Here is a 14,710-nt window from a genome sequence, read left to right on the forward strand (position 1 = left end):
AACAATAAAAGTGATGATAAGATATTACTTATGTTTAGGTGTCTGTGACTGTGTGACAGCAATCATAGCCCATCACACACTAGAAAAACACTCCTGTTTGCAACATGCATATTTAGGACATCATAAAGAAGTGTCATTTTTTACCACCATACTGCACAGAGTAAGTGCATTTAATCATATTTTCATATTTATTGGCACTCAATGAATAAATAGTGGAGAAAATTAGAGATGCAAAACTTTTAGTGTCTAACGATTTGATTCCAATTTTTAGGGTTACGATTTGATTCAGTAACATTTTTTCATTCTGAAACCAATTTTTCTATGTAAATGTTCTGGAGATTCTATTGAAATTATGTGGCTGACAAGAGGAAAATACTGTGTAAACAAATAGAAAATTAATTTTAAACAGTTCTATAAGGTTCCATACGGTGTCAAATTCCTTCAGTTTATATTTAAATGAGGAGCTTGTTCACAAAATACTGTAACTTAAATTACCAGTCTGAACAGTTCAGGGTGCCAGTCAATAAACGAGAGCAAAACCAGCGAAAAGCTAGAGAAAAACTGTCTTCTGAAATATTACTCAAGATTGTGTTAACAATATCAATACATATAAAGTCTAAATGTGAACATGAAACACTAATTACGTTTAAAAGACAGTGTAAGAACATTGCCACGTTCACTTGTTCTATTAGACTAAAACAGGAGAAGCATGTTTTAGTCAAGAGAAAAACTTCAGAAATTCTAAATTATTTTTAGCTCAAGACTTTTTATCTTTGAAAACAGAACTGTAACGTCATGCAGCTGCAGCTTCTCTGTTTGTGCTGCTGTTTCCAACTCTCACGCAGATAATCAAGTTACAAAAAAAATCCTCTCAGTTTAACCGTTTTGACTCAGGGTTAGGGCTTAAACCTTGAGTTCACATCCTAACATGTAAAGTAATGCTTAATGTGTCTCAGTCAATTAGAAAGTGAGACTTCATTACTGACATGAGGCCCCACAAAGATGGCAAAATCTGTGTTAAAGGTGGACTTTGCTCCTGTGAGAGTACGGACACTCAGCAGTCAGTCAGTCAGCCAGCTCGCATTGGGGTTAAAAGGTCACGGCTGCATGAGGCAGCCAATATTTTCCAGTAAAAACACAGTGTAAATATGCTGTTCAGCATCAGGGTGAGGAGCATTCACTGCACATTTGTCATGTAAAAAAAGGCATCATTCTCCACTCATGATCAAGTTCATTTGAATGCATTCATGCAGAAAGCCGCCATCTGGTTGGTTGTCTCTGGATGTTGGCTTCCTGCTAATCCAGAAGGAGATCTTAGGGGCTATCAGATTAGGTAGCTGTGTGCTAATTGCTACAAAATGGTGGGGATAACATAAAATGTGATCTCCCAATCAGAAGCAGATTAGAAATAATTTATGGGGGTCCAAATGTGCCAAAAATATACGTTCATACTAGGGGTGAACAATATTCCTAAAAAATAATATCACTACATGTTTTTTAAAAACCTCAGTAATGATGTCACAAACAATATTCCTCATGTATTATTATTATTATTATTATTATTATTATTATTATTATTATTATTATTATTATTATATTTTTATTGGATTTGGCCAAACAAATATGTAACTTCAGAATTTTTTTTTACTTTACTTTATAACAGTAACCAGAATTTTTATATATAGATATGAACAAAATAACTCTTTTAGACAAATCATTTTCACTTCTTCCATCTGTAACAGACATTTCCATTGAATGATGATTTTCAGTGTTTTGGTTTTTACCTTTCATGTTCCCCCAACTGCAACCGTATGGTTGTCATAATTTGATATTGTATTATTGATTTTTTTTCACCAGTGTCAACAAATTCACAAGTTTTACCGTAAATCAGACAACATGACAGACCTCTAGTGCATATGTTGTTTCACGTTGTCCTCCTCAAGTTATTCAAACTTTGTTTCTTTCTTCTTCTTCTTTTTTTGAGGCAAAAAAATTGACTTTTGAACATTTGTAATTGAAAGAATGATTTCAGAATTGTACTTTGTTTCCTTGCATAATTCAGCATCACTATAGGTTAGGATTTTAAAAATGAAAAGTGAGAAATTCAAAAATGTACACTAATTTGGTTTTAATGCCTTGAAGTAGCTCAGGGATACTGTAGGCCAGTGGTGCCCAAAGTCAGTCCTCCAGGGCCGGGATCCTGCATGTTTTAGTTCTCTCCCTGGTGGTGAGCACAAGTAAAGTGATGAGCATCATCCATCCATCCATCCATCCATCCATCCATCCATCCATCCATCCATCCATCCATCCATCCATCCTGAACTCTGTCAGGATGGATGAATTTACAATCTACGAATTTATCTGCCAAAAAATTCACAGTGAACTTTAGTATTTAGACAAGAAACAATAACTGTGGAAAATTGTGTCAAGTTTTGATATGAAATACGGAATAGAGATGGTCTCTGCTACTTATACAGGAAGTGAATGAATTTTGGGTGCATTTGTTTCGTCATACCATAGAACACAGGAAAAGCTTAAAACAAAGTCAAACTGATGTTAAGAGCAATGAAAGTCAAGTCAATACAAAACCAAGAAAAAGAAGCATGCTATGAGTTCTTCAAAATATTCTCTTTGTTCTCGTTTCACACCTAAATATAAAATAAATATTTGTGAAGGTTTATTTTACAACGAGGAGGCATTTCAGCCTCTTTCTCTTAGAGGCGAATCGGTTTCTTATCTCTTAGATGCACACAGGCTGGATTAGGGGATTAGCATCCACTGGGCTAATGCTAACAGTGGGCTGATACACCACTGTTACAGATGGCACAATGACACTCACACACACACCCCCACACACACACACACACACACATGGCTGGGCACACAGAAAGTGGGTCATATGCTGGTGTTTGTCTGTTTCACTTAATTACTGTGATTAGTTGTGGACATGTTGCTTATAAGGAAGAACTTAAAAAGTTGACAAAGTTTACTGTTCAAACTTGTTGAACAAAGTGGAGGACTTCTTATATAATGAGCTTGTTTGCCTCTTTGCTGCTGATACATGTAGTTTTTGGTCTTGTGAAATTTCATCTGCACATAAAGTCAATGAATTAGTTATTTCTGAATAAGCATCCGGGAATACAATACTCATTACGTTGGTTTTGCTTCAGCTCACAGTGGGTGTTGGAAATGTACTTTCCTCCCACAACCTGAAAATGTTCTAGCTCACAATGTCGTCTGCTGGTAAAACAAATCATAAAATGTCAGTGTCAATTAACTCAAGAAAAGATATAGCTGAGGTTTTGTTTCAATCTCATCCCAATTCAGCATCCCGTTAAGATTGTATCTCTGGCAGAAATTGGACGGCATGTCTGGATTTTAGAGCCACATTTTCATCTCCACATGCAAACCGAGCCAGGCACATTAAGTAGTTGACTTTGTAAGCTTTTAGTGATGGTAGAAAGGAACGATTTCCTGATCATTGACAAGCTTAGTTGTGCAGTTAAACAAACAGAAAACATAACATTACAGGGGTAAAATAAGGAAAAATAATAAAAAACTTGTAAAATAAGACCATAATTATATATTTTCCAGTTAGTAATAATTAAAAGCAACTCTAAACATGTTGGGTTTTAGCCTTGATTTAAAGGAGCTCAGTGCTTCAGCTGTTGTGTAGTTTTCTGGATATTTGTTCCAGATTTGTGGTGCATAGAAGCTGAATGCAGATCAGAACCAGAAGACCTGAGAGGTCTGGAAGGTTGATACAACAACAACAGCTCTTTAACGTATTGTGATGCTAGACCGTTCAGTGATTTATAAAATAACAGTAGCATTTTAAAGTCTATTCTCTGAGTTACAGGGAGCCAGTGGAAGGACTTTAGAACTATTATCATGAAAACTATTCAGAAGTGCTAGAGTCAGGATGAGCAGCCATCTGCCTGGGGGTGCAGAGAGCAGGAGGGGGAAAAAAACAGCAGGACTAGTCCATCTGTACTTTTTTATAGGAAAGAAAAAATAAAAATATTCAGAGTTAATGGCAGCAGTCGCTCCATCAAAGAACAAGAACACAAGAGCCCTGGGCCAGCAATACCTTTATTAAAAATAAGAGCAAATAAAATGAACAAAATTAAAGACAGCAACAGCTCTAACATTAAGCTAATAAAAGAAACAGAGCCAAGGGCACTTTCTCTTTAGAAAAAAATGTTTGATCAAGTTAATGGCGGTAAAAGATAATGGCTCTATCCACAGAAGGGACAAAAACACAGGACTGCAAGCAGTTTCTTTGAGAAACGGGAACAAATAATCTACATGAGAGAATTGGTCTCCAAATGTCAACATTTAGAACCGAGGCAGCTAAATACAGAACCACTGGGCCAGGGGTTCTTTCTGTAATGATTGAAAACCAGGAGTATGCTTTGTTAATGGCAGCAACAGCTACATCCAGCAGGGCAGAGAAAGCCAGAGATGAGTACTGAGCCAGTGGTATTTTCTGCTAGAAAGAATATGAAAGAATGCAGACATTTATGTGCTAATAGTGGAGAAACAACTTACTGTTCCAGGAAAGCTGTTTGCCTTCATCAGTGGCCATGCTAACTAGCATTAGCATTCATGGCAGGCTATGTAGTGGTGAACCAGCTGCAGTATGACAGAGAACAAGAGGGAGAGGGTGAGCATGAGAGTGATTGGCAGCACTAAGACCCTCCTCCTGGCTCTGATTGGTTGTTTCTGAAGTTAGTACTGGGAGCCCTGGGAAGAGGCAGAGGAGCTCAATTTTTTTCCCCCCAGATTATCTGTCTTATATTATACTGTCAAATATGTCAATAACTTTTTTTTTCCCTAAAAGTTACCTGAAGCAGCTTTAACTTACTACTGCTCTTTAACTTCGTTCTGCTGGAGCTACAATACAAGAAAAACCAGTTGGATAATTTACTCGTAGACTATGAATGATGTTTGGCTTTTAATTAATTGCTTTCAGAACCATTTTTGTTGCTACATGAAGCAGAGTGATGTTACTGCAGTTTACGTATGGACGCTGAGGTTGCATCAGGCTTCGTCCACACCTCCCAGTAATCTCTCCAAGCGGGTCAGAGTTGAGGATTGTGTTGTGCCTATTTTTACACTTTGCAGTAAGAAGGTTTTAGGTTCTGATTTACATATTAAAGCTGTCTGCGCTTTTTTATTACAAGATAACGCTGGATATTGATAAAATAGTGAAATACGGCATCCATAAAGAAGGGTAGTGGGCAGATTTTGTGTGAAAACCTGCAGTCAGCTGCTCTGCAGTCGGCACACGAGTTCCTGCTCCGTTCAGACCTTCCAGGTCTGATTCTGGTGGTTGTTTGTCCCTTTCTTCTCCCTTCCATTACAGTATTTACCTCTTATAAGGGGTCACTGAACTAAGCTGTGTAAGCTTTACTGCCCTCAGTGGCTTACGCTAGCTAAGCAGCTGAGCAACAACAGGTGGCACCGGCACAATTCAGGTATGCTCACATGCTCATATCTGCAGAGTAAGCCGCAGCGTTTTCCCCCTGCGGTGCCTGCCATGTTCTCTGTAGCAGCATAAATTTCTAAAGCACACCAACACAGGACCCAAAGAATAGCTAGACAAAAAAAATAAAAATCTGTTTTCACAATGAAGAGTGGAGGGAGCTGAGAGGATTAACCAGATGGTGCCCGAAATATCCAAAATCACTGTTGTTTTTCCTTAAACTCACAAGAAAGGCTTATTAGGACAAGATTAAATGTATCGAGGAGAGTTTACAGCCTCTATGAAGCTGATCTAAGATGCTAAAACATTATTTAGAGACGCTCTGATTAGTCTGGCCACAGCCAATACTGGTTAGTGGTTCTTTGATGGAGGTTGTACACTGTAAAATGCAAGAAATGGAGTTTACTTAAAAAAAAATTATGCAAACACGTCGACTATAAAAATGTCAAGTATTTAAAACTTAAAAATGTTAGCATGTGCACACCATACAGCTTAGGTTTATACAATTTGACTAACTTGATCATTTTGAGTAAGTTGTAATGACATAATAGTACATAAAACATAACTACTGTAAAAATAATTAACATAATTGTTAATTATGTTAAATATATCCATCCATCCATCCATTTTCTGAACACCCTTGTCCCTCAGTGGGGTCGGGAGGGGTGCTGGTGCCTATCTCCAGCTAACGTTCCGGGCGAGAGGCGGGGTCACCCTGGACAGGTCGCCAGTCTGTCGCAATGTTAAATATATGTTGCATATATTTTAGTCCTTAACTAAAATATATTTGCATATATTAATAATTTTTAGGTTAATTTACCTGAATAATATGCACAATTTTAGTTAGCGTAACTTAATGAAGCTGAGTATACTGTAGTTATGACACCCAAATCTTTACGAAGTTTTGGAGTCTGCTTTTTCACTTTAAACATCTTTTAATTTAATTTTTGTGACAAATAAAAAATGGTTTAATTAGTCACTGTCAGTGATGAAACAATGTATTGTGGGATACCTTGTTGGCCACTCAAATACTGGACTTCTTTTGCATGGACTCAACTTAAATAGATTAAGTTATCAAGCATTTTTTTAATCCAAAAGTTCACTCCACTTGTTTCAGATGAGTACAAAAACAAGAATTAAGTTATAGTCACTTGAAATCTTTTATTAAACAGAATGTTTTGTTTTTAATCTAACAGAAAATGAAGGAGTTATTATGAAGAATTATTTATATTTATGCACAGATGATTCCTAAACTTCATTTGATGTTTTCTGAGCAGAAACAAGTGCCTCAAGGTTCAGGAGTTTGGTTGGTGTGTTTACAACCTTGAAATGGTGGGAATTCTCAGCTTTGATGAGTTTGGAGAAAAGGAAAAATAAACTATTTTCTCAATCACAGATCAGCACCAGTTAAGACATGATTGTCAGATATGGATCTGTTGCCATTTGGTTGATGTAGCTCTGGTATTTTTCAAAGGTGCAACATTTTCCCACATTTTAGCTGTAAACAGTTTACAAGTCAATAAAATTATTAGAACAGAATTTTTAAAACCAGATCTGTGATGAACATCTGGAGAGAACAAAATACTGAAAGGCTAAAATCAGATGTCTATAGATTGAATAATTGTGTTTTTTTTCACTCTGCATGAGTAAATGTGCAACATTTTTGGGACTTAATGGTTGAAGTTTCAAAGAGATGACTGATTCTGATGTCTAAGGATGGATGAATCTGTTTGTAAGCTAAGAAAGGTGTAAATGTTTGGGTCAGGTAAGAATAGGCCGTTGCTAAGCATCCCTGGGGTTAATCTGGGCCGCTTTTCTGTCCTCTGATGGTGAGTCTAGTGTGACAGCTGTGTCAGTGTTCACACGATAAACTGGCCTCCATCTGCTTGTTCTGTTTGTTTACACCTTCTGCGTTATTTGTTTATGGTATGGTGTAAAATAATTTAATAATTTAATCACCTAAATAATTTACTTTGTTTCTGTTCAGGACTGCACTTTTACAAATATATTTAAGAGATCTGATCATTTAATTAAACTTGACATTGACATCTAATGTAAACATAAAACATTTAATTGGTTTCTTGAGACTTGAATGTTTTATGTAAATAAATTATATCATAGACAACCTTAGGGGACAAAAGTCAGTTTTCAAAGGGTGACTTGAACAATTAAGGGGAGAAAAAAAATACTCAAACCGCCATATGAAAAATTAACTCCTTCTTAAAACCATAAATTACCTATCTATCTACCAATCACATTTCTTGGCTTAGTCTGGAACAAACTTTCAGAAAACTGCAAAACAGCTGAAACACTGAGTTCCTTTAAATCAAGGCTAAAGACCCACCTGTTCAGACCTGCCTTTGATTAGCAACTGGAGCATTGATCAACGTATTTGATGTGTATTGATGATTTTGTTGTCAGCATCTGACAGAACGTAATGTTTATTGCTTTTGTAAAAAAAAATATGACTAAGCACGTTGAACTGCATTGTCGCTGAAATTTGCTACACAAATATACTTAACTTTACTTAGTTTCACTTTTCATACCCACACCTGATTACTGCCTGACATGTAGATTTCACTTTAATAGAACCTGAGTGACAACATGAAGCAGGCAAGAAGCCTAGCCCCGCCTTCGAGGTCGAAGCTCCTCCTCTGAGCTGCAGTTTCCATGTTTCAGAGCAGCCCTCCCCTTCAACTACCCCACTCAGTTCCTTCAGACTAGCCAGCAACAATTAGCAAACAGCACTCCATTTGTAGTGGTAGTGGTTTCCTGGTGGTAGGATTGCATGTCTGCTGAGCTCATTATAGGAGCTACTACTCAATAAAATGCTGGTAAAAAACCCAATTGAAGGGTTAGTAGAGGGGGGTGCAGTGCTGTGGTGGCACAGGAGCAAAGCACGACACACATGTTGAGGCCTTAGTCCAAGGCCTCAACATGTGGTGGCATTTGCCCCTCTCTCATTACCCTGTTTTTTTGTCAAACTACTTTCAAATAAAGGCCACTAGAGCCAACAAATCCTTTAAAAAAAAAGGGTTAATAGAGGAGTGATCTGATGACTTCCTGAAGGTTGAGTTTCAGAAAGAGCAGGAGTTTTAAAGAGACAAAGACCCAGTTTCAAGGTATTAAATTACAAAGTCAATTTTCTTTTTATTCATATTCATATATATATATTCTGCTGAATGTAACAATTACTTGATTTTGCTATGAAATGGAACAATGTGCCTGGAAACAATAATACCCCCCTCTAAAAAAAATAAAAAGAGGAAATCAACATATAAAGTGAATCTTTTCAGATCATCAACAAACATCCGCCACTTTTTCAATCGTCTGGCAGATGTACTGTGAGCAGATGTCCTAATTGGCGCGTATGTGTGAAGGAATCAGTTTACCTGCTGAGTAACAGAGCAGGTGAGTCAACGTTCAGCAGGTAGGCTTAGCGTCGGCTGACCTATATACGGTAAACACACGGACAGCTGGAGCCAGCTGGAGTCCTGCTGGCTCGCTTCAAGCGGCTCTTAGTAAACACACAGCTGTTTGGTGGAAGAGGAAACACCGTCACAATACTGTCCTCGGATATTAAAAAAACTGATTCCATGTAATCCGTCCTGTCTGTTTGTGAGCAGATAAATGGATTTTTTTTCCCACTTCAGCTTCATTTCTTGTCCCAAACCTTAAGCGGTGCTGTCTCTGAATCAGTGTTTATTCTTTTCATAACACTGTCTGCACATTCAAAGCATTTACATAAAGAAATTGTGTTTTTTCTTTCTTTCAGATCTTATTGTTAGCATCATTCAGCAAAATATGGGAGGAATTAAAGTAGAAGAATGGAGAAAGGTATGTTGGCTTTAAAGAGTTTCAAACAGTAAGAAGAACTTCATTTTTCTCCATTTAAAGCTTTGTGAATGAGATTTTTACAGTGGCATGTAAAAGACATTGAAAGAAAAAAAGAAGGGTAAATTTCCACCAAAAACCCCCAGAAATTTTGAGATTCATTAGAGAATTGTTTTAGACAAAGAGAAGAACTTTCTGATCTTCAAAAGTTGAAAATTTGCACACAAAAAAAAATCTGAAAATTGAGATTAATCCCAGAAATTTCTGACTGTGTAAAGGCAAAAAAAAAAAAAAACAAATGCTTGAAAAAACTCAGAAATTTTTAGATTAATCATTGACATTTCTGAGTTTCAAAAGTGGAAAGTTTTTTACTTTGGAAACTCAGAAATTTTCAAGTATCTTCTAATTTATTTCTGAGCTTAATCTCGAAACATCTGAGTTTTTTTGAGGGCATTCCAACTCCTTCTACAATAGTCCAAATATGATTTCCTCTTATTTTGCCATCTGTTGAGTCTCTTGAACCATTTTAAGGTAGTCTTGGCTGATTGTCCTCAAGATTTTTCAGAAAGCCTTCCTAATTTTATTTTTTTAGATTTTGGCTACTTTTCTCTGGATTTTTTTTTAAATAAAATCTTTGTGTCTTATAATGTCAGCATAGAATGCAGGCTAAAAACCTAGAGAAACGGATATAAGTGAATACAGCATACAGACTGAGAAGAGAGAGCATTAATGAGAAGCTATGTTTCCATTAGAGTTGAGTTAAAATAGTGCAATTTGACATTTCGAAAATAAATGTACTTAATGGAAAAACAAAAACTCATTTTTCAATATAAAGTTTTGACTCTAAGATGAGGTCTTTCTTTGGCTGTATCAAAATTAGTATATTTCACTAAACTGTAATAGAAAACGTTTTATTTTCATCACACGAGTCACATGATCACTAGCCAGATGATACTACTGCTGGAAACAGCAAAGAAGATGACAGGAAGTAGTTGGAGGACGATTGCATGTCATGATTATTCATAACATATTGCATGAACAAACTTAGTCATGGGTGATTTTACTTGCTTTTCTTGTTTAAAGGAAACACCACAATTGGAAAATTTTGTTTTTTCAACTTTAATGGAATACAGACAGAGTTTTGTACACATTTGTAACAAAAACACAGCTAGAGAAACAACCAGGGAAATTCAGAGATTCACATCTCAGCTGGGAAAATGTGTTGAAAGGACAGCCGTCAGGTGTGCACTTTACATAAGTCTAGTCTTTTATGGAAGAGTTGATATGGCTCAATCAAAGTTCAGCCCTAAATCCCTTTGGAAAACAGTGGGAGGACATGCAAATTGCTGTTCATGGATACGCTCCCTCAAATCCAATGCAGTATCAGCTGGGCAGAGTCCGATCTCATGAAATCCCATGAAAATAAAAAAGTTGCAAAAATTTCCAGTGAGTAGAAAGACTTCTGCAAATCGGAGCTTCAACTAACGACATCTAATAAACCATTTGCAGATTTGCAGAAAGCCTGGCTAGATTTTCATCACTTTGCAAGAAAACAACAATAAAAACATCAGCAATAACATGGAACTACAAAAGTTTCTACAAAAACTATCTTTAAGATCATCATCTGAATTTGCTTTAGTAACAATATTTGCTGTGACTCTCATCCTGTTTTATGTTTCTGTTGTTCCTCCTGAACCTCTGTCCACGATGTCGCTCCCCCAGCCAGAAAACGTTGTCCTGTTGCTACAGGTAAACCCTTTTGCTCCTCAGATTTCACCCTAAGCCTCACTCTGACTGTGCTCTGATGAACCATCTTGTCCCTCTGCAGTGGATCCACTATGAGTCAGGATTCCTGATCTGCGCCGTCTTTGGAGTTGTGTTCGTGGTCCTCACGCCGATCATTGCCACCTGCTTCTGCATGTGTCGATGCTGTGACAACTGCGGCGGTGAGATGCATCAGAGGCAGAGGAAGAACGCAGACTGTCACCGAGGATTCTTCACCGCCTCACTCATCGCCACCACCATCTTCATCATGTGAGTGCTCCTTCTCTCTTCGGCTGTCATCAGGTGGTTAGTTCACCTCTTCATGAGGTTTAGTTAAGAGGAAGAGCTTTTAAGCGTGGAACAGTCTTGTCACATTAAGACCACCAACTTCAGTTTATTTTATTGGAATTTACTCTGACAGACCAACACAAAGCAGTGCATGCAGTGGTTGAGAAATGATTCATGGTTTTTAAAGTCTTTTTACAACCCAGAAAAGTGTAGATGTACATTTGTGTTCAGTTTCTTTAGCAAAGAAATCATAGAACAATCTTCCTCTGCTGTTACAATGGCTAGACTTTAAGTTAAGTCTGTTTGTGTTGCACATTTCAGCAACAAGGCAGTTCAAAGTGCTTTACACCATAAAAACATAGCAGAGTAACAAATTATGAAATAACCAAAAACATTACATTTTATCAAATGCCATCATCAAAATCATCAAGCAAGTACACATCAAGCTGGAACATTAGGCCTTTAGTCCTGCAAATGTTCTTCAGGTGACAGAAGGCCGACTTTGTAACTGTCTTTTGTGGCTCTGAAGTTCAGGTCTGAGTCCATCACTAAGCCCAGATATCAGACCAGATTGTCAGTTTTTAGCTGTAATAACTGAAGCTGTGTGCTGACTCTAGATTGTTTCTCCTTGGATCCAAAGATAATAACTTCAGTTTAGTTTCAGACATTTGTCTCTTCCAGTTTTGGACATCTGGAAGATGAAACCTTTGCAAAGTTTTCATTGAAGAAAAGCTCAAACTGTTTTGGTGTTTCTTAATTGAACCTTGTCTGGGGAATTATAGCGCATCAATATGTTTTTAAGTAAACCATTTTATTGTAGCTTCTAACTGGTGAATGTCTGCTCACAGTCATTATCCTGCTAAAAATAAAATCTGCATTCAAGTTTTTTGCAGCCCCTAAGATGTTTTCGTCCAGAAACATCTGACCATTTTTCACGCCCTTTTTCATTGCTTTTAGAAATTTTGCTTTTTTGATGAAAAAGATTAACAAGAAAAATCTTCCTTTAATGTCAAAGTGAAACTGATTCCTACAAAATAATGACAATATTTAAAATAAACTAACTGATTGCATAAATATTCACCTTCTTTAAAGTTAGTATCTCCAGTGATTTAGCATAAGTATTAGTATTCCTGACAGCGTGAAGACTAAAGAACACTCCAACCAATTAGAGGAGAGGTTGTTTAAAAGTATAAGTCAGGGGATGGATACAAAGCATATTTTAGGTACTGAACATCACTGGAATTGAGTTAAATTAATCATCAACACATGGAAGGAATATGACTCATATGTAAATCTGCCTACATTAAACCATCCTCACATGAACGATAGAATTGCGCAAGTTGAAATTTTGATAATAAATTTGCTTAATGGAAACACGTCAATTTCGAAAAAACTCACATTTTTACACTACGATGATGTGGCTTTTCAGCCGTATTGAAATAGATGCTTTTTGTAGAAATGCAACGAAAACATTTTTTTACATCATAAAAGTCACATGATCAACAGCCCAAAGTTACCACTGCTGAAAACAATGAAGAAGACAACAGGAAGTAGTAGTAGGATGATGGTTTGGTTTTGTTTTTTCAGACAATCTGCAGCTCTCACAGCATCAGAGTTCATAAAAAGTTGTGTGTCATTCCAACGTGTTTAATCCATAACTCTTCTGACAAATCATAATTTCCCCAACACACTGCATATGTAGTCGGGTTTGTTGCTCCAATGCCTGAATAAGATTTCAACATCTCCTCTGATTGGCTGATAGATGATGAGCACTAGCGCCACGGCTAAATTATGATTATGTATCATGTAACTGTTTGCATCCATCGCTGCCATGATTTTTAAAGCCTTCCCGCATGAACTAGCTTATTCACTTGTGATTTTACCTTCATTTCTTATTTAATGGAAACACCACGTTTGTGAAATTGTGGGTTTTTTCCCTCCAACATTAGCAGAATGTAGACAAAGATTTGTGATGGAAACACAGCTAGTGATGCAGAGCAGAGCGCCAACCTGTAACTGTAAATGTGACATTTGTTCACCTGACCTGTGCACAGGAACAGGATCTGCAGGAGTTGCTATGTGTTACTGATATGACTGACTGACTGCAGAGGTCCTTGTGTCTCCATCTGAATGAGGCCTTTCATATCACAAACACGCTCATGTTCATACAGAAAGCCTGAGAGGGCATTTGTTCTCTCATGAACTTTTTTCTCAGTTATTTTTTGGCCTTACTCCATCACACCACTCAATACTGTTCATTCAGTATTGTAGAAATAAAGTAAAGTTTGCTCTGGAATCATGTGGGTAAAATAATAAGGATTTTGGAAAAATGTTTACTTTTCTAGAGTTGGTTTAAAATTGTACATGTAGATTATTTTGTTAGCTTTTGATGGACAGACAAAACATCCCGAGAAGGATGGAATATTCTAATAGAGTGACAGAGAAACTAAAAAATCTGACTTTGGAAAAGGTGGAAATGTTTTGATGAAAAATACCCTGAAATCCTGCTTTGTGCATGTGCAAATCTTGAATGAAGTTAACATTCTTATGTGCTTTTTCTATGAAGAACAAGCAAAAAAAATCATTTCATTTATTGTAGTATCAGACCGCAAAGTAGGTTTTAATTGCAAGTGATTTAATTTTGATCTGAAATAGAAAAAAAAAACAATTGACAAAAATCGAAGCAGAGAAGAAGGACAGAATCAACGTCAGCTCTGTAGGTTTTTTTTGTTTTTTGTTTTTTTTCATGTGTACCATAAAAATATTAGGAGTCGATTTCAGCCCTAAAAATTAAGACTTTTAAATTCTGACCAGTCTAACAGATTCCATCCAGGAAATAAGATTGCAAATAAGTGAAAAAACACAAACAAAGCAAAACAAAAAACTGCACAGCTGCAACAACAATGTTGGAGTTTAACAGCACAAAAATGAACACTGGAAATTCCAAATTTGTGCTGATGTTTCTTACTGAGCTTTTTTGTTTTCAAGAAATGAACGTTCTGACATTTCAAAGATAATTGGTTTGCTTGATGCAGCAGGATTTCAGTTGGAGTTGGTGTTTTGCAGCGATGCTGCCTCCTGCTGGTTGTCTGACCCTGTCTCTATCTGTATGTTTCAGTCTGGGAGTTCTCGTTGCCTATGCAGCCAACCACAACATCAGCACTCAGATCAAAAGCACCCGAAGACTCATAAACACCAACATGAGGGACTTGAAGACATTTGCTAACAACACCCCAGTGGTATCCTCTATCTCTATCTCTCTCTCTCTCTCTTGCTCACACACACACACACACACGCACACACACACCCACATGCACGCACACACACACACACACA

The 14,710-nt window shown here is 37.0% G+C and overlaps 1 protein-coding gene across 1 annotated transcript in view; it reads left to right on the forward strand.

Moving 5' to 3' along the window:
* Positions 1-14,710, forward strand: part of prom1b (prominin 1 b) — a 33,952-nt gene that overhangs the window by 3,771 nt on the left and 15,471 nt on the right. Inside the window, exons 2-5 of the mRNA XM_007549633.2 lie at positions 9,264-9,325; positions 11,045-11,071; positions 11,151-11,356; positions 14,493-14,668. Coding sequence (XP_007549695.2) covers positions 9,264-9,325; positions 11,045-11,071; positions 11,151-11,356; positions 14,493-14,668 — 471 coding nt within the window. The remainder of the gene's footprint in view (positions 1-9,263; positions 9,326-11,044; positions 11,072-11,150; positions 11,357-14,492; positions 14,669-14,710) is intronic.

This window comes from Poecilia formosa, unplaced genomic scaffold (genome assembly GCF_000485575.1).
Source record: "Poecilia formosa unplaced genomic scaffold, Poecilia_formosa-5.1.2 Scaffold32, whole genome shotgun sequence".
In the NCBI taxonomy this organism is placed as follows: Eukaryota; Metazoa; Chordata; class Actinopteri; order Cyprinodontiformes; family Poeciliidae; genus Poecilia; species Poecilia formosa.